At 41.7% G+C, this 19,841-nt stretch overlaps 1 protein-coding gene across 3 annotated transcripts in view; it reads right to left on the bottom strand.

Moving 5' to 3' along the window:
- Positions 1-19,841, bottom strand: part of SLAIN1 (SLAIN motif family member 1) — a 75,369-nt gene that overhangs the window by 15,519 nt on the left and 40,009 nt on the right. The window contains exons 3-7 of one of the 3 annotated variants that reach the window (XM_044287954.1): positions 17,935-18,081; positions 14,751-14,900; positions 13,033-13,386; positions 9,597-9,755; positions 1,574-1,856 (exon numbers count right to left, since the gene is read on the bottom strand). In XM_044287954.1, coding sequence (XP_044143889.1) covers positions 1,574-1,856; positions 9,597-9,755; positions 13,033-13,386; positions 14,751-14,900; positions 17,935-18,081 — 1,093 coding nt within the window. Of the gene's footprint in view, positions 1-1,573; positions 1,857-9,596; positions 9,756-13,032; positions 13,387-14,750; positions 14,901-17,934; positions 18,082-19,841 lie in introns of those variants that run through there. The other 2 variants (XM_044287955.1, XM_044287956.1) reach the window with 2 other exon arrangements.

Raw genomic sequence — 19,841 nt, 5'->3', positions numbered from 1 at the left:
GATTGGTTAGTCTGCACAGACTAACCAATCGGATCGATTGCCGGCAAGGGGCCACTCTGATTGGTCCCTTGCCGGCATTACTGCACTGTATGCTGTCCGTGACAGCATACAGGGCAGGGGCAGAAGCTTTAATCCAAGCGCTTTGCAGCGCTTGGATTAAAGAGCTGCCAGAACGTATATATACGTGGTAGCTGCACGGGGTATGTGCAGCTATCACGTATATATACAGATTGCAGACGTGAAAGGGTTAAGCACCAACTGTATCCTGTTCTTCAGTAGGGCAGAAAAAGGGGAGCCAGATGCATCTTTACATCCTGTTTTAATGGAAAATTTAAATTAAATAGGAAATTTGAAACCTGTTAAAAATGTACAGGTTTTTTTTTGTTGGTTTGTTTTTTAAAGTCGTGGTGTGACCCTAATCTTACTGCTGATGTCCATAGTACAAATGATAGGAAACAAATGCTATATCCCATCCAAAGTAAGCAAACAAGACAGTGGATAGTACATGGACATTATTTTCCTACAAAAACTGTTGTACTTTGTTAAGTGGAAGTGCTAGACATGCCCACTTGTTCTGTATACAAGCCTAAAAAAATCCATGTAAGGGAGAGTTCACATCATCGTTATTTTTCTGTTAATCTGTTCCATCAGAAGAACAGGAAAAGTTAAGAAAAAAAAATAGATCCTTTCCATCAGTTTTGCACATTTGGCATCAGTTTGAGGCATTTCCATCTCATACAGAATTTGCTCAAACAGATGCTATATGTGCATAACTGATAGACAGAATCCGTTTTTTTTCTTTACTTTTCTGTTCTTCTGACAGATTCAAAGAATAGACAAATAACGGTGATGTGAACTCCCCTTAATATGTCTTTACATAGCATCTTCTATGGTTTTGTCACTTATCATAAGACACGGTTCTTCTCTGGCTTAGTCAGAATTAAATCCATTTTGGATGTGCGGCTATTTTTAATGTTAAGAAAATAAAGTGAAAAACTTGAATAAAGTAAAATACAAGTAACATGGTCAAATGTCATTAAAGTGTAACTGCCATACTTTTTATATTTGCTAGTGTATTAGAACTAGGCATGTACACCTCAGTTAGTCTGTCAGTGATTGCCAAAACATATGCAATTACCTTATAACAACAGCTTTCATTAATGTCCCCTTTCCATTGGTCTCTTAAAAGATCATTGCTAGGGCTTTTCTGTCTTCCCTTTAGTTTAAACAGAAGACAGAGGGGCATTGCATGCCTGCTTCAGAGTGAGGAGGCGTGTCTCTCAATAATCCAATCTGATTGGCTGTCAGGAAACTGCTGGCTACAGCAAGTGTGTATTGGAAGTGAGGGAAGGCAGTTTTGGCCCCAGAGAACTGGCAGAGGAGCCATCTTGAGAAGATCCTCATATTGTGGGGGTTAAAAGAGCCGTAACTAAGGGAAAAACCTCAAGGAAAACAGTGGTATGTAAGGAAACGAAAGATTGCTTCTTGCATAATGCTGCAGCAGCAGTAACAATTGCTAAAAATGTATTTTTTCAATGAAAACATGACAGTTACACTTTAAAACTCCAATTACCTGCGTGGACTAACAATTTTACTCCTTGGTATACTACTTGCACCAACGCTTGACAAAGCTGGTCTTGGTAGACCACTTCTGGCTATAGGCAATGAACTTGCAGTCTTGTTAGGCATAGGAATCCCAGAACTTGATATAGACTGTAGACTTGTTGACTGAGGAATGCCACCATGGCCTTGTATGGTTGGGCTGACATAGGCTGTAGCTTTCAGAGGCGGCCTCACAGACACTGGGAAGTTCCCCACACTGTGTACCCTCTGCTGAAGTTGACCAGGTGATGGTACTGAAAAAGGAAGGTGTAAGATATAAAAAACTAATCAAACTCACAGCATATTTTATTAATCGGGTGAGCATGCAGATTGGCTAAAAATTGTTAATGAAACAAACTGATCGCATTTACTGTATAAAGCCTTTCGTCCCTGGGTAATTATCCTTTTTTTTTTTTAAACTCCCTTCCCTTTCCCGGAGCCATAACATTATTTTTCCATTTCCAAGGCCGTCACATTTGACCACAGCATCTAAAAGGAATAAATGTCTCCAATCGGCATTATAAGGCGCCTGCGAATGGGTGCCATTTTTAAAGACTCAACCAACACTGTGCATGTACAGCAATGGTCAGGAAAGGGGTTTAAAGGAGTTCTCTGGGAATTAAGTATTGATCACCTATCCTTAGGATAGCTCATCAACATCAGATGGGCAGGGGTACAACTGAGATCAGCAGAAAAAGGCACCGGAACTAACAGCTACATACTCTGTGTAGTGGCCAGAGCTGGTTACTGCAGCGCTGCTCCTATTCATTTACACTCAGCAATGTAACTAGTATTCCTAAAGCAGAATGAGATGAACCTCACCATCTAATGAAAGGAAACTGCATAGCATAAACAGCAATAATTCAAATTAGGGATAATGGCACCATATACCACTCACAAAAAAGTTAGGGATATTTAGCTTGTGCGTGAAATTTCAGGATGAATCTATAAACAAACACACTTCTAACCTTTACAGGTGAAGTTAATGTGAACTTTCCTGAACTTTTGAATGCACATGTCCAACTGTTCAGTACTTTTTGCACAACTTGCAGTTCTCTAACAAATACCTTAACAGCAAAATTCACAGCAGGTGCTTGATCCATGAATTGCCCAATAAATTTCCTGGTTCAATTAGAATTGGTATTTGAACAGTCCCCCTAATGAAGCTGTTCACATTTTGACATCATGAGACCAAGATGACACCTAACAATTGATCAACAGTACTTTGCTATTGTGAGGCTTCAAGCAGGATGTTCTCAGGCGGAAGTCAGATAATCAGAGTGTCATCAGCAGGTTGCAACAGAAAGACTGGAAGAGTCAGAGAAAGGCATAGAAGTGGACGTCCTTTGGCCACATCCCACACTGATGACCGCTTCATTGTGAACAATGCCTTGCAGAACCAGATGATGAATGCCACACAACTCCAGGCACATTTAAGGGAGGTGAGAGGCACCCAAGTGTCACGTCAGAACATTCAAAACCATTTACATCAGCGTGGTCTGCGTGCTAGACGACCTGCAAGAGTACCTGACCACACCACCAGGCACAAGCGTCATCGTCTTGCATGGGCCAGGTCGCATCTACAATGGACGAGGGACCAGTAGGACTCCGTGCTTCTCACTGATGAAATCTGATTCACACTGAGCAGAAATTATGGCTGCCAATAATGTCAGCCAGGACGTCAAGAAGACTGCTAACTGTTGTCACCAGATGATCCTTTGATGGTTACAGTGTGGGTGGGTGTGTCTAGTCAATACAGATCTGCCTTACACTTTGTGAATGGTACAGTGACAAGCCCATACTACTTGAATAACATCATTAATCCAGCCATTGTGCCTTTACATGAACGACACAGTCCTAATTTCATCTTAATGAATGAAAATGCGCCAGCTCATCAAGGCCGCATCATTAGGGAACGGCTGCTGGAGACTGGGGTACCTCCAAAGGACTGGCCTGCACTTTCTCCAGACCTGAATCCCGTTGAAAACCTATGCAATCAGCTAAGTTGCTGTGTAGATGCTCGTAACTCTGTACCACAGAACCTCTCACCCCTCATACCTCTGAGGTCCATAGAGAGCACCACTTTTTGCATGCAATGTGTCTGGTACTGCAGCACATGCTGATTCAAGTGAATAGGAGTGAGCTGCAATAACAGACTAATATAATATATACACACACACAGTTGCAAGAAAAAGGATGTGAACCCTTTATTTAATTTATATGGATTTCTGCACAAATTGGTCATAAAATATGATCTGATAGATATGATAGACAACCACAGTCTGCTTAAACTAATAATACACAAAGAATTAAATGTTACCATGTTTTTATTGAACACACCATGTAAACATTCACAGTGCAGATGGAAAAAGTATGTAAACCCTTGGATTTAATAACTGGTTGAACCTCCTTTGGCAGCAATAACTTCAACCAAACGTTTCCAGTAGTTGCAGATCAGACATGCACAACGGTCAGGAGTAATTCTTGACCATTCCTCTTTACAGAACTGTTTCAGTTCAGCAATATTCTTGGGATGTCTGGTGTGAATCGCTTTCTTGAGGTCATGTCACAGCATCTCAATCGGGTTGAGGTCAGGACTCTGACTGGGCCACTCTAGAAGGCATATTTTCTTCTATTTAGGCCATTCTGTTGTTGATTTACTTCTATGCTTTGGGTCGTTGTCCTGTTGCAACACCCATCTTCTGTTGAGCTTCAGCTGCTGGAAAGATGGCCTTAAGTTCTCCTGCAAAATGTCTTGATAAACTTGGGAATTAATTTTTCCTTCGATTATAGCAATCCGTCCAGGCCCTGACGCAGCAAAGCAGCCCCAAACCATGATGCCCCCACCACTATACTTCACAGTTGGGATGAGGTTTTGATGTTTGTGTGCTGTGCCTCTTTTTCTCCACACATAGTGGTGTGTGTTTCTTCCAAACAACTCAACTTTGGTTTCATCTGTCCAGAGAATATTTTGCCAGTACTGCTGTGGAACATCCAGGTGCTCTTGTGCAAACTAAACGTGCAGCAATGTTTTTTTGGACAGCAGTGGCTTCCTCTGTGGTATCCTCTCATGAAATCTATTCTTGTTTAGTGTTTTACCTATCGTATATTCGCTAACAGGGATGTTAGCATATGCCAGAGACTTTTGTAAGTCTTTAGCTGACACTCTAGGATTCTTCTTCACCTCATGGAGCAGTCTGCGCTGTCCTCTTGCAGTAATTTTTACAGGACGGCCACTTCTAAGGAGAATAGCAGCAGTGCTGAACTTTCTCCATTTATAGACAATTTGTCTTACCGTGGACTGATGAACAGCAAGGCTTTTGGAGATACTTTTATAACGCTTTTCAGCTTTATGCAAATCAACAATTCTTAATCGTAGGTCTTCTGAGAGCTCATTTGTGCGAGGCATCATTCACATCAGGCAATGCTTCTTGTGAAAAGCAAACCCAGAACTGGTGTGTGTTTTTTATAGGGCAGGGCAGCTGTAACCAACACCTCCAATCTCATCTCATTGATTGGACTCCAGTTGGCTGACACCTCACTCCAATTAGCTCTTGGAGATGTCATTAGTCTAGGGGTTCACATACTTTTTTTACCTGCACTGTGAATGTTTACATGGTGTGTTCAATAGAAACATGGTAACATTTAATTATTTGTGTGTTATTAGTTTAAGCAGACTGTGATTGTCTATTGTTGTGACTTAGATGAAGATCAGATCACATTTTATGACCAATGTGTGCAGAAATCCATATCATTCCAAAGGGTTCACATACTTTTTCTTGCAACTGTATAACTAGCAGAACTTATCCTTTGTATCTGCAATGTGACAGGAAGATCTGCCTGTGTGAGCTAGTCAATGATCATGTGACAGTTTTTTTAATGCAAAGTTAGGATGTGCAGAGCAGGGTGAGGGGGAGGTCAGATTGTTCACACCCACAACTATTCATGAGGGAGAGCTCAGGCATTGTTGTTATACGCCCCCTCAGCATGTACTTCAGCATGTAAACACAGCAATAACAGAACCATGAAAAGGTGTAAGTATGGGTTTTTCCTCTTAAGAAATCAAGCTTAACTAATGTATATGCGTGTCCTGATGAGTTTTATGAGGTTTAATTTTTTTCCCCATAACTCTGATAACCCCTTTAAGTTTGCCCTAATTTTCAATAACATATGCCAATCCCCCGCAAAAAAATTCTAAATAATACAGTATAATCTAAAAGTATCAAGACACTTTTCTAAAGTTATAAAATCTGTGAAATCAAACATCTTTTTAACATCTGTATGAGCTTTAAATCTGCACATCCTATCTGCAAGTGAATTTTAGGCGTACAAATAGGTGAACAAATCAAGGGATACACTTCAAGCCAAGAAGATCTCCAGAGGCTGGCAACTATTCAGTTGCCCTTGCCAGTGGTGAGACTTTGATGACCAATTCATCAGATCAACAAGCTGTGCTTCATTCACAAGCAGGTTAGAAATATTCCAACATCTTTTGCTTGGATCAAAGTAAGCAAATTATTGATTAGGGTTTTTGGCCACAGACAAAACGGTATCCTGAATGTGTGAGCTCAATGGTATGGCAATATTAAATATTAACAATTCATCTTATTCCTTAATCTATGGAGGTTGATGTAATGTTTTATTACTTCTCAAAAAATGAAACTTTTGTTTTAATTGGAAATAACTATCATTTATATCCCAATAATAATGCATGCAAACAATATATAAAATGTATTCCATTGTGGTTAAAGGCTGTATCGTTTAGATACTTACCAAAACTCAATCAATCATGAATAATCTCAATAAAACTTTATTTTGTATGAAAATAAGGGAGCTACTGTTAACATGGAGTTAGGCTGAGTTCACACTTCAGTTATTTGAATCAGTTATTGTAAGCCAAAGCCAGGTGCGGGTCAAAAAATACAGAATAGGTGCAAATCTTTCCTTTATACCTGATCTCTGAGTAGGCTTCACTAGTGGTTTTGGTTCACAATAACTGATGGAAATATGCAAAGGAAGAAAAGCCAGCTCACCTCACATGTCCAATGTAGCTGTGCACGGGGCGGACCCAAGTCAGTCCGTGTGGTAGATTCAATTGAAAAAAGAGAGGCTCCGGCACCAAGCGTGGACGTAGAAAAAGTTCCCAATCTTTATTCAGCAATTTTCATATATACAGCAAACAGTGGCACAGGCTCCCACTTAATCCCAGGCAATCCCTGGGATTAAGTGGGAGTCTGTGCCACTGTTTGCTGTATATATGAAAATTGCTGAATAAAGATTGGGAACTTTTTCTACGTCCACGCTTGGTGCCGGAGCCTCTCTTTTTTCAACTGATGGAAATAACTGACCAAATAACTCAGGGGTGAACTCAGCCTTAGTTGTGCCAGATTACACTGGGGTGTCCACCACTGCAATCATTCTGTATTGCCTTGAGTGACCGTCAGGAGATACACTCAGCTCAAAAATTGGGGAGAAAAAAGTTACTAGCTTCAGCAGTGACGTGCTGCTTTTGGCCGCAGTGTATTCGACCATGTTTTTGCATGACCGGATGTAAACAGTGTGGAGGCCAGAAGAAGGAGACAGTGGAGGTTGCAGGGAGGACCAGAGCGGCGTGGTGCAGATGGGTATGAATCTTCTGTTTAAGCAGGCAGGCTGCGGGCACTTGCTTAAAAATTGTTATAACTGAAAAATAACTTTAATGCACAGTGAATGCCTTAAAATTCTCACAATTAGGCCTCATGCACATGACCGTTTTTTTTGGGCGGTCCGCAAAAACGGGTTTCGTAGTTCCGTGTCCGTTTTTTCTTCCTCGATTTTTTGAGGATCCACGGACATGAAGGAAAAAGTCGTTTTGGTGTCCGCCTGGCCGTGCGGAGCCAAACGGATCCGTCCTGACTTACAATGCAAGTCAATGGGGACGGATCAGTTTGACGTTGACACAATATGGTGCAATTGCAAACGGATCCGTCCCCCATTGACTTTCAATGTAAAGTCAGGAGTCCCTATTATACCATCAGATCAGAGTTTTCTCCAATCCGATGGTATATCCAATCACCATGGGAATGCCTCTATGTTAGAATATACCATCGGATTTGAGTTCGATCGTGAAAACTCAGATCCGACAGTATATTCTAACACAGAGGTGTTCCCATAGTGATGGGGACGCTTCAAGTTAGAATATACTACGAACTGTGTACATGACTGCCCCCTGCTGCCTGGCAGCACCCGATCTCTTACAGGGGGATGTGATCCGCACAATTAACCCCTCAGGTGCAGACCCCACTCCCTCCCCAGTTTAAATTTCATTGGTGGCCAGTGCGGCCCCCCCCTCTACTGTATTAATTTCTCTACTGCAGTCCTGGTTGCCATGGTTACTTAAGTATGATGCTTCTAATATTGCTAAGTAACCATGGCAACCAGGACTGCAGTAGCGTCCTGGTTGCCATGGTTACCGATCGGAGCCCAGCGATTAAACTGGGACTCTGATCGGAACTCTCTGCTGCCACCAATGATCTGGGTGGGGGGGGGGGGGGGGGGGGGGGGGGGAGGCCGCACACTGACCACCAATGAAATTAATACAATAGAGGGGGGGCCGGGGCGCACACTGGCCACCAATGGAATTAATACAATAGAGGGAGGGAGGGGGGCCTTGGCGGGTGCACGCTGGCCACCAATGAAATTAATACAATAGAGGGAGGGGGGGGGGGCCGCACTGGCCACCAATGAAATTAAAACTGGGGAGGGAGGGGGGGTCTGCCCCCTGTTGCCTGGCAGCCCCTGATCTCTCACAGGGGGCTATGATACGCACAATTAACCCCTCAGGTGCGGCACCTGAGGGGTTAATTGTGCGGATCACATCCCCCTGTAAGAGCTCAGGTGCTGCAAGGCAGCAGGGGGCAGTCATGTACACAGTTCGTAGTATATTCTAACTTGAAGCGTCCCCATCACTATGGGAACGCCTCTGTGTTAGAATATACTGTCGGATAAGCTCTGAAAAATATTTTATGCAGACGGCTCTTCGGATCCATCTGTATGAAAGTAGCATACGGACACGGATCACGGACGACAATCTTGTGTGCATCCGTGTTTTTTCACGGACCCATTGACTTGAATTGGTCCGTGAACCGTTGTCCGTCAAAAAACAAAATAGGACAGGTCATATTTTTTTTGACGGACAGGAAACACGGATCACGGACGCGGATGAACAACGGTGTATTTTCAGAGTTTTCAACGGACCAATTGAAAGTCAATGGGTCCGCAGAAAATCACGGAAAACGGAACAACGGACACACACAACGGTCGGATGCATGAGGCCTTACTAAAAAAAAAAAAAAAATTTGGGGGGGGTTGTCCCCCACCCCCATTTTCCAGTACACGTTATGGCAAATTAAATGGTGCCATCAAAAATAGAACTTGCTCTGTAAAAAATAGGTTCTCTTATGACTATGTGAACGGAGTTTTCAAAAATTATGGCTCATGGATGGCAGAAAAAAAAAAGCTGGCCCAGTTTAAGGGGTGGAAAAAGGATTCTGATGCTCTATTTGCTGTTGACCAAGGCATGTAAGGGTTTAAACGGCTGGGTTGAGAGTTAGCTCCAATCCGGACTGCTGCAACAGGATAAGATCTGTATGTAACGGCCAACACCAACTGTACGTAAAGTTGCAGCAAGTCACTCAAAGACTCAACGTACAGTAAGGTTTTGTTTTTATTTAAATCAAACAGCCTAGTGTCCATGCTGGTCTTGCAGCATACATTCTGGAAGAGAGCCTATGTCTCCTTATACACAGGCCTGCACTGAACCTCCCCTCTGAGGCATCAGTTATGAATAGGAACTTTCCAGGAGTAGTCGAATTGTACATACAGAAACAAAGAAGCCAACAAGGTGTGACTTTCATATTGGGCAGGCTAGCCTACAAATAATTTTAAACTACAACTAAGTTTAAAATGTAGGTTAACATTCAGTACATATTAAGTAGACAGGTTTAGATACTTACTACTAGACTGCAATCTGGATAATCCATTTGCAGCTCCATGCAGATTAGAATCAAAACTTAGGCTATTGCGTACTGTAACTGGAGAAACCACAGTGGAGGTCGTTGTTGTTGCTGTGCCGGGCATTCGAGCCAAATTGGGCATGCTTCTACGCAATTTATCTAGGGGAAAAAGAAACCCATTGTAAGAGAAATCAAATGCAATAAAAGTATTCATCAATAAATGTGTGCAGATCAGTAAGGCTCTGTTCACATCTGCCTTGTGGTTTACATTTATAATGGAAGCTCAACTCTGTGATGGATCAGTTTGCTCGATGAGCATCAATGGAGCCTGACAACACCTCAGTTACTTCAGCCCTTGACTCAGTCGCCCCTCTCACACACACACAAGAAAACCCACTCTAAGGAGGACTTTCTCTCATACAAAGAAGCTGTTCTCACATTCAACTCTGCACTCACCTCCTCTAAACAGGACTACTTCACTACTCTCATATCCTCTTTCTCCCATAACCCCAAACAACTGTTTAATACCTTTAACTCTACTCCGTCCCCCGTGCCCCCTTCCACACCCCTCATTTCAGCTGAAGACTTTGCCTCATATTTCAGAGATAAAAACCAATAAAATCTGTGAAAGCTTTAAAAATCCCCCACTACACCCCTACACACCCACCCAAAGCTCTTCCCACATAACCCAGTTTACCACCATCACAAAAGAAAAGCTTTCCAACTTAGTCTCCAAGTCCCACCTCACCACTTGTGCCCTTGACCTAATCCCATCCCACCTCGTCCCTAACCTCACTATAATTATCCCTGCCATAACCCACCTCTTCAACCTATCTCTAACCACTGGTATCTTCCCTTACTCTTTTAAACATGCAACCGTCGCAGCCATACTCAAGAAACCTTTCCTGGACCCATCCTCTTTATCATCCTATTTCACTGATCCCATTTGCGTCCAAACTCCTAGAACATGTCCATCTCAAATTGTCCTCTCACCTTTCATCCCAATCATTTTTTGATCAGATGCAATCCGGCTTCAGACCAAATCACTGCACTGAAACTGCCCTAACCAAAGTCGCCAACGATCTTCTAGCTGCCAAAGTTACACGTCAGTACTCTGTGCTCCTCCTTCTTGACCTTTCCTCTGTCTTCAACACTGTTGACCATTCTCTCCTCTTACAAATCCTCTCTTCCATTGGCGCCAAAGACCAGGCTCTCTCCTGGATCTCCTTATAACTCACCAACAGAACCTTCAGCGTTTCCCATTAATACACTACCTCATCATCACACCCCCTTTCTGTTAGTGTCCCTCAAGGCTCTGTCCTGGGTCTCCTGCTTTTCTCCACTTATACATTCAGCCTGGGACAGCTCATAGAGTCCCATGGCTTCCCATACCAACTCTATGCTGACAACACTTAAATCTACCTATCCGGCCCAGATGTTTCTTCCCTCTTATCTAGAATCCCAGTGTGTCTGTCAGCAATATTTCATTCAACTCAACATGGAGAAAATTGAATTAATTGTCTTTCCCACATGTCACTCAGCCCCCCTACCCGACCTGTCCATAACAGTTAATAGCACAACACTTTCTCAAGTCTCGCAGGCCCGCTGCCTGGGGGTAACATTGGATTCTGCCCTGTCCTTTAAGCCACACATTCAAACCCTCACCCTCACCTGCCATTTCCAACTTTAGAACATCTCTCATATTTGCGTCTTCCTCACCTGTGGGTCAACTAAAATACTAGTGCATGCTCTAGTCATCTCCCCCCTGGACTACTGCAACATCCTCCTGTGTGGACTCCCATCCAGCACTCTCGCTTCACACCAATCTATTCTCAACTCTGCTGCCAGGTTAATCCACCTCTCCCCTCGTTTCTCCCCTGCTTCCCCCCTCTGCCAATCTCTTCACTGGCTCCCTATTGCCCAGTAAATTCAGTTTAAAATACTTACAACTACATATAAGGCCGTCCGCAACCCAGCCCCTCCATACATCTCTGACCTGCTTTCTCGATACATCCCCACACCTAATCTCAGATTCTCACAGGACCTCCTCCTCTGTTCTCCTCTCACCCCTTCCTTACACAATCAACTACAAGATTTCTCATAAGCCTCTCCCCTACTCTGGAACTCACTACCCCAACATGCAAAGCCTCAAGAGTGACCTAAAAACCCACCTTTTCAGGAAAGCCCACACTCTGCAATGAGCATGCTGCCACCACACAGCCACAAGAGCAGCCTATACCCTCACCTACTGTGTGTTTCTCCTTCCCTTATAGATTGCAAGCTCTTGCGGGCAGGGTCCTCTACCCCGCTGTACCATCTGTTAATAGTTTCTGGTTTACTGTGTTTTTTTATTTCTGTGTAACCCCAGCTGGATGTACAGAGCTATGGAATTAATGGCGCTTTAAAAAGAATAATAACCCCACTGACCATTGTATTGGTGCGAAAAGTAGCACTGCATGCAGTTCTTTTTCCTACTACATATAACAGAATCTGCGACTGAGTTCATATTTGAGCAGAGTAATGCTAAAGTACATAAAAGATCAATGTGAATATTTGCATTAACAAGGGGATATGAAACCAGTAGTTAAATGCAGGTCAAATATTTGTTAACCTAATAGAACTTTATTGCCTAGGGCAGTGATGGCGAACCTATGGCACGGCTGCCAGAGGTGGCACTCAGAGCGCCCTCTGTGGGCACCCGCACTCTGGAAAAAGTCTATGGTGTACCAATATGCCTTAGACTTTTCCTGCCATTCATCAGCGCAGGGCGCACTATGAACAGCACGGGCAGCGCACTGAATGTAGGCAGGCTGTTATAGCTAAATTATAGAGTACATGGAAGATATACTATATTGGACTGTAGTATTCAGGTTAAATTGCTATGTTGGCACTTTGCAATAAATAAGTGGGTTTTGGGTTGCAGTTTGGGCACTCGGCCTTTAAAAGGTTCGCCATCACTGGCCTAGGGAATATAGAGGCCTAATAAAGTTTTTTTTATTTTTTATGCTGTCTCCTCTCAGAACATAATAAATGCATATGATTCTCAAGCCGAAAATGTTTCCTCATTCTGGAGTGTTGCCTTGCCATTAAATGTTCCAATTATCCGAGCTTTGTCTACATCTATGTAGCATCACCTCCATTCAAATATACAAGTGGTAAATGGGTTAGGGGCATTTGTTTTATAAATTCAAATACTCCAAATGTGATCCCATCAGATAACTAGTCAGGGTACCACCAGTTCAAAGTAGATCCTGATCAATACAGCAACAATATGGGTTCTGTCAAAGTCTACGGCAGCTCAGAACCAGAAATATGTGGTTACCTTGGACACTTACCTGGTTAATTCAGTTACTCAAATTATGCCTGCAATATAAGCTCAATCTTCAGATCTACTATTTAACAGTATGTATAACCACTACGACAGAATATTTTTTACCTGCATTAGTTCTATTTTGTGGTTGCTCTGGAGTCTGAACTTGAGAAGAAAAACTGTATTGCTGATATCCATTCGAATTCAGGAACTGAGAACTGGGGCTTCTCCTGCATTCCCGAATACTAGAGAAAGTTTGCGAGTGAGGAATGCCTCGTTGGAAAGGAGAGCACCGACTCAGTCTTGGTTGAGGTGGTGGTAGCAGATCAAATTCTTCATCATCATCGTCAACACTATAACGGTCTGATTCCTGATCACTACTGGCACATGAGATTTTCTTTCCAGAATACGGAGAAAGGCTTGAGCGATGTCTTGATACTGAACTACAAGTGGAGGTAGATGCAAAATCTTGCCTAAGGCCTGCAAAAGAAATAAGCAGCTTTAAGATAATACGTATAATGTAATACGTATAAATTGTCTCCATTATCTATACATTCACGGTTTTGATGAATACAGGAGACATATCCAAACAGAATCCAGCATTTATCAAGTATAGTAGAAATTTAAGAATGTAAAATTAGATAACAAGGCCCATGCTTTGGAAGAACTTCGTACATTAAAAGGGGTTTCCAAGATTTTTTTTTAAATAATGGATGACCTATCCTCAGGATAGGTCATCAGTATTTGATCGGTGGGGATCAGACACCTGGAACCCCGCCGATCAGCTGTTTAAGAATGCAGCGCCACACCCTTCTCTCTGCTTTTCCTAGCCCATGTGACGACACATTCGTGTGTCACAGAGCCTAGGCACAGCTCAGGCCCATTGAAGTGAATGGGGCTGGGTGTGATACCAAGCACAAACGCTATACAATGTATGGCATCGTGCTTGGTAAGCTGCCAGAAGGCAGCGGCGCTACACAGGAACACCGGTGCCTTCTCAAACAGCTGATCGGTGGGGGTCCTGGGTGCTGGGCCCCCGACGATCAGATAGCGATGACCTATCCAGGAGGACAGGACATCAGTAAAAAAAAAAAAAAAAAAAAAAAAAAAAACCCTTTTAAATGAAAGGCAGATTTTTACCTATACATTTTCTATCACAGATCACCTTTAATTGCTTTCTCATGTTGTCAACCCCTTCAAGCGATTTTGCTATTAATCTATGTAAGGACAGTATAGTATGGGTATAGCGCCACTTTCCTGTTAGCTAAAACACCAGGCGCATAGGTTATGTACAATGTATTTATAAGATAAGCGTTCCTCCGCCTTTACCCACGGTTACTGGCAGGCCTCTGTGCACAGAAACACCATCACCATCTGCCAATGGCTGCTTGGAGGGGCAGGAGATGGCAGTGCAGAGAGTTCTCCTCAATATACTCAAGACTCAAACTATGTGCCAAATTTTCTAATCTTGCCTGAAGGAGCCATGTGCTCTGATAGCTTGCAATATGATTTTTGCTGATTAGCCAATAAAAGTGTCACTCCAATAATACTTTTGTATGTATTCTACAGCACACAGTTTTTCTGGCTACCACGGTACTATGCAACTCTTGCTACACATTATATATAATTATACACACACAATATACAAGAGCAGAGGGCCTGCTGAATATTAGCCTACCATCAACAGTACTTTCAGTACCATGAAGTCATGCTGTCACCTTTTGACATAGTCACCTTTTGACATAATTTTACAATTTACATAATGTACCTAAAATTTTAAAGAAAATACTAAAGCTGCAAAAAAAAAATATAAAAATAAAATAAAAGGTTCACACATTCCTTACTTTCTTCTTGTAACCGTGCCATGATCTGGACATCAGTCAGGTCCTGTAGTTTGTAACCCATGGAGATTGAATCATCTTCCAGCTCGGAGGTGCTGAGTTCACTGTCTATTGAAGACTGTGGGCTCAAGGGTGAAGTCTTCATATTGTAACCTGAAAAACAAGAAAACCCTTCTACAGTAAGTAGGGGGTACAACATATACAGTACCACACTGGTGGAGTGAGAAATAGTACAACTTTTACAGATGTTGTTACCATCTTTATGTGTCGTCTAAGAAAGTCACAAGCAGCAGACAGATGACTCTCTTCTACAGAGAGTGATTGAGCCATCAGATCACTTTCGATACCTGCCATAGTGTGTCCCATTCTAATGGAGCGACAGATGCTTTAGCCGGTGTCTTTAAACTGGTAGGTAACATTTGTTGATGCAGTTTGAAGCCAAAACCAGGAATGGATCAAAATAAATTAATACAAAAAATTAATTAATTAATAAATAATGGAGTAGTCCCTTTACTTTTCTATACATTTTCTCCTTTTAGGGTTTTGGATTCAAAAACTGCATCAATGTGGCCGTACCATGGCACAATATGAAATGAAAAGCGGAGATCCAGACACTTCTATATTACATAATCAGGGAAACTGTACAAAACATAAGACGACAAGCTTGGGTCACTAAATCTGCACATTATACCAAATTTGTTGCCGGGTTTTTTGTAGCACAACTGATTGATTTCAGCTACTGAGTGACAGTTCCAGTCTATGAGATTGCATTCAACTGAGTGCATGCTTTTGGAGTGCAGCTGTAGTTCAATAGTTAAAATGATTCAGTCATGCTACCAAAGGTTTCAGTGTAGCCGAGGCCTAATAATTGCACAGAAATGTGTTCACACGGACATTCATCTGAGAAGGAATAATGATTAGACAAGAGAAGGATCTCCCAAGACACCAGGAATATTCGAAGAGACCCAATATCTCTAAAGAAATCTGTTTTACTGTAGAGCGGGATGTGCACACAAATGCATTACACAAGTCAGCAATGTATAGCTATATAGAAGGCTTTTTATTATAGAACACAGCTCATTAAAAAGAGCGATGTCCTGCTGATTTGTCCCCGATTCAAAGTATGTTTAAAAGAAACGCTATTGAATGGTTCTGCTTAGTCTTCTCTGGCTCTGTATGCAACATCTTGGTGTGCTGAACATAAGCATGGCACAAATATACAAAAGGTTATTACAGCTTGAAAGGAGCTCCTTAAGTGCACTTAAGACACACTCAACAGTTTCAAAGGAGAGTGACAGAAACCAAGATACTGGTCGCTGCTAATATTCTTTTTGAAGATTTGATATAAGGGACCCGGATGAACCTCTGATGTGACACTTATATGCTGATCTAGTGGAACGCCGGACAGTATTTTCACACTGCTCCTAATCTCAAATGATGAGAACCATCATCAAAACTCGCAAAAAAAGACAGTCCTAGATCGCAATAAAATGTCAATGGTATTAGAGTTACGGGAAAGTGTAAGTGCTCTTACCTGTCCCTCGCTCCACATTAGAAGACAGTACAGGTTTTTTTTTTTTTGTAAAGCCCAGAAAACCCCTTTAAACCACAGACCCTTTTATGTGTTTGTTCTCAGACATTTATTTTGTGTTTATAAGAAAGAAAGTCTTGACTTGTATAACCACTACAAGGGTTGTGCCACAAAAAGAAAAAAATATTCTACATTTTTCAAACCAGCACCTGGATGTGAATACTTTTCTAATTGCATGTAATTAATTATTATTCAATAAAATGTATCTGTATATAGCGCCACCTGTTTGTTCTTTTCCTTACTTCTCTGTCCAACTGGCTGCGGTGGACGCACGTGCTCAGTTCCATCCTTCAGCTGCCACAAGCCATATCTACTGAAGCTGTGACACGTACAGGAAGAGAGCTGCAGCAGAAAGGACACGTCCCCTGAACTGCCAGCTTGAAATAATCAGAGAAAAGCAATGAATGAGGGAGCTCTGGATCAATGTGAGATACAGGGCTGCTTCTAGCTGTGTTTGAAAGAGAATGTCGTGTACTATGTGATGTACAATTTTCATTTTTTATTTTAATCATAAAATATAAAAAAATACATTAATTACACTGAAGGACTCAGCAACCATCCTTTCCAGCTCATACAATGGCTAAAAACTTGAAACCAAAAAGTTTCTAAATACTTTAAATCCAAATTGGTTAATATGCATTCTCAAATATATGTCATTATCGCTCGCTTGGCCCTTGGTCAGCCAATGTTCTCACTAAAGTGCCAAATATTGAAGTACGAGGCCTGGAATCAGTGGACAACTGCCATGTAAGTAACCTACTATGTAGTTCAACTTTGATTAAACTCAGGTACATTGAATGATCTTTGGTTCTACAAAATTATTTCGATATTACTGGTTTAGTGCCCGTCTAGTAATACAAACTGCATTTTGAAGGAGAGCTTTGAGAGACATTTAATAAAATGTTAAATGAAATGTGAGATCAGAAAATTACCTATTTTCTTCAGCAAGTTTTTATGTTAAACATTTTTTTTTAACTTGCATGTCAAAAAAAAATAAAAATACAGCAATTTTCACACTGGCCACTAGGCCCAACATATGTCAAAACCCCCTGTTCTTTGAGAGCAGCCACAATGAAAGGCGGGTACCTCCTTGACGTCTATGGGAGGGTTTGTAAGCATGCTGTGTGACCTGAGCAGATGTCAGGAAGCAGTAGATAAAGGATCCAACATTCACAGTAGGTGACATCACAGCAGACCTGTACAGAGGTGGCTACCGGAAATTTACCTGTACATAACAGGAAGTTCCAATATAGTATTAGACCTAGTGGCCAGTGAGAAAACTGCAGGATTTTAGGATTTTTATTTTTTATTTTTTTATAGTGACATGGAAAATTAAAACAAATCACCAAAAAAAAAAAAAAAAAAAAATGCTTAACATAAAAATATGATTTAAACAATAGGTCATTTTCTGATAACACATTCCCTTTAAGTGAAGCTATGATATGAAAACAACTAAAATTACAATGAGAAGAAAAATTGAGATGTAAAAACCGTATCACAAATTGAAAAAAAATGTAAAAATAATTTACTGATGATAATGAAAACCCACAACATTTTTAATACAAAATTTTAAAAAATAATAAGTTGCAGGTTTACCTGTCTTTTCTGGTGTTAGTATTGCTTTAGTTGGGGTTTTAAGGATGCTGGGAGAATTTAAGCCGTTGCAAAATGGAGTGAGTCTCGCAACTGGACTATATGGGAAAGAGGAAACAGGAGTAGAAAAGAGACTCCTCCAACGACCAGCTAAATATAAAAAGGAACAAAAATCACTGATTAGTACTCATTGGAAAACAATACCTAAAATATAAAATAAAAAAATTCCCATCACCTTGTAACAATGGTAAAAGTCTTTGTAAAATGGTGGCAATAAGGATCCAATACACATATTCAACAAAATACAGACATAAAATATTCAGCTAGTCAAATATATATGTACAAAAGGTTTACATACATACTTGTAATACATAGTGGCTGTGCTCATATAATAGACCATAAAATATTACTTATTAAAACCAGATTCTGTCACAGGTCGTTTCCTCAAGTACAACCCAATTGTTATACGGAATTCTATCATATTGCAACTGTGCATTTTAATTTTAAGTGGTTTTGACACGACTATAAAAATGCATAGCACCCTGATCTATACAAGTCAATAGAGCTTTTCACATGTCAGTTTCTTTTAACAGATCAGTGTTCCGATCGAGAAACCCAGTGCAGGCCCTATAGTGGTCTGTTTTTGTGGATCAGACTCGCCCATTCAATGGAAAAAATATATATATCTAAAAAGATAATTTTTTTTACAGACATAAAAACAAACTGGTTGTTCTGACTGGCTCCGTTACACACTTCTAAACATAGTTCAACACCTATGTATTTTCATTTGCAATTTCAATTGCATTCATAGTGATAGTGTGTAAGGGTTCATGCACACAAACGTATTTACTTTTCGTGTCCGTTCCATTTTTTATTTTTTTTTGCGCACAGCAAATGGAACCATTAATTTCAACGGGTCCACAAAAATACGGAAGTTACTCTGTGTGCATTCCGTTTCCGTATGTCTGTTTTGCAAGAAAAAAAATAGAACATGTCCTGTTATTGTCCGCATTACGGACAAGGATAGGACTATTATATTAGGGGCCAGTTGTTCCATTCCGCAAAATACGTAATGCACACGGACATTAATAGCTTTTTTTGCGGACCGCAAAATACATATGAGCCCTAGGGCTGTGTCTCCTCATTCTGTTTTTTAAAGGGGTATTGCGGTAGGTAAAAGTTATCCCCTATCCACAGTATAGGGGTGATGGCCAGTTCGCATTGTTCGCCCGCGAACATATGCGGGCTGCGATCTTTTTTCACAACTCTGGCGGGGGACAGGTAAGCCCTTACCTGTGCCGTGAGCCGGTCTGAAAACAAATGCGGTCACCGGGAGCAGGCAGTTACGAGAACTGCCCGATGAAGGCCCCCGGTGGCTGTTCTCGTAACTGCCTGCTCCTGCTGACTGCACTTGTTTTCAGACCGGCTCGCGCACAGGCACAGGCAAGGGCTTACCTGTGCAAAAACACAAATGCAATCACATTCTGCAACCAGCACTCTGCCCTGCCTCTATGCTGGATGTTGAATGAGGCATTGGTGTACATTTTGGCCAAAGCGTAATAAGCCACTCACCACGTCAAGGTCGCCTCCATGAGTGGTCCCCAACACTAGTTCCTACCTGTTATGGGCCATGACAGCCACACAAAGTCCAGGGAGCGCAGGTACAGCATGCACGCCAGGCACACTCTGCTTTTAACCCCGTCCGGTGCCATTACAGCTTTCATCGGATCCAGGGATGCAAGTACCAACATGCATGCTGAGCCCACTATATGCTTCTCCTGGAGCCACATGGCTACTGGAAAAGGTGCTATATAAGCAGACTCAGTTTTATACGGACTTTAAAACCAGCCTCCAGGGCAGACTAACTGGTCAGGTGTGCATGACTGCATGGAGATCGCCACGACTCCAAT

The sequence above is a fragment of the Bufo gargarizans genome, chromosome 3, assembly GCF_014858855.1.
Source record: "Bufo gargarizans isolate SCDJY-AF-19 chromosome 3, ASM1485885v1, whole genome shotgun sequence".
Taxonomy (NCBI): Eukaryota; Metazoa; Chordata; class Amphibia; order Anura; family Bufonidae; genus Bufo; species Bufo gargarizans.
Note: the sequence above shows the minus strand (reverse complement) of the source record. Positions and strands in the feature narration are given on the sequence as shown.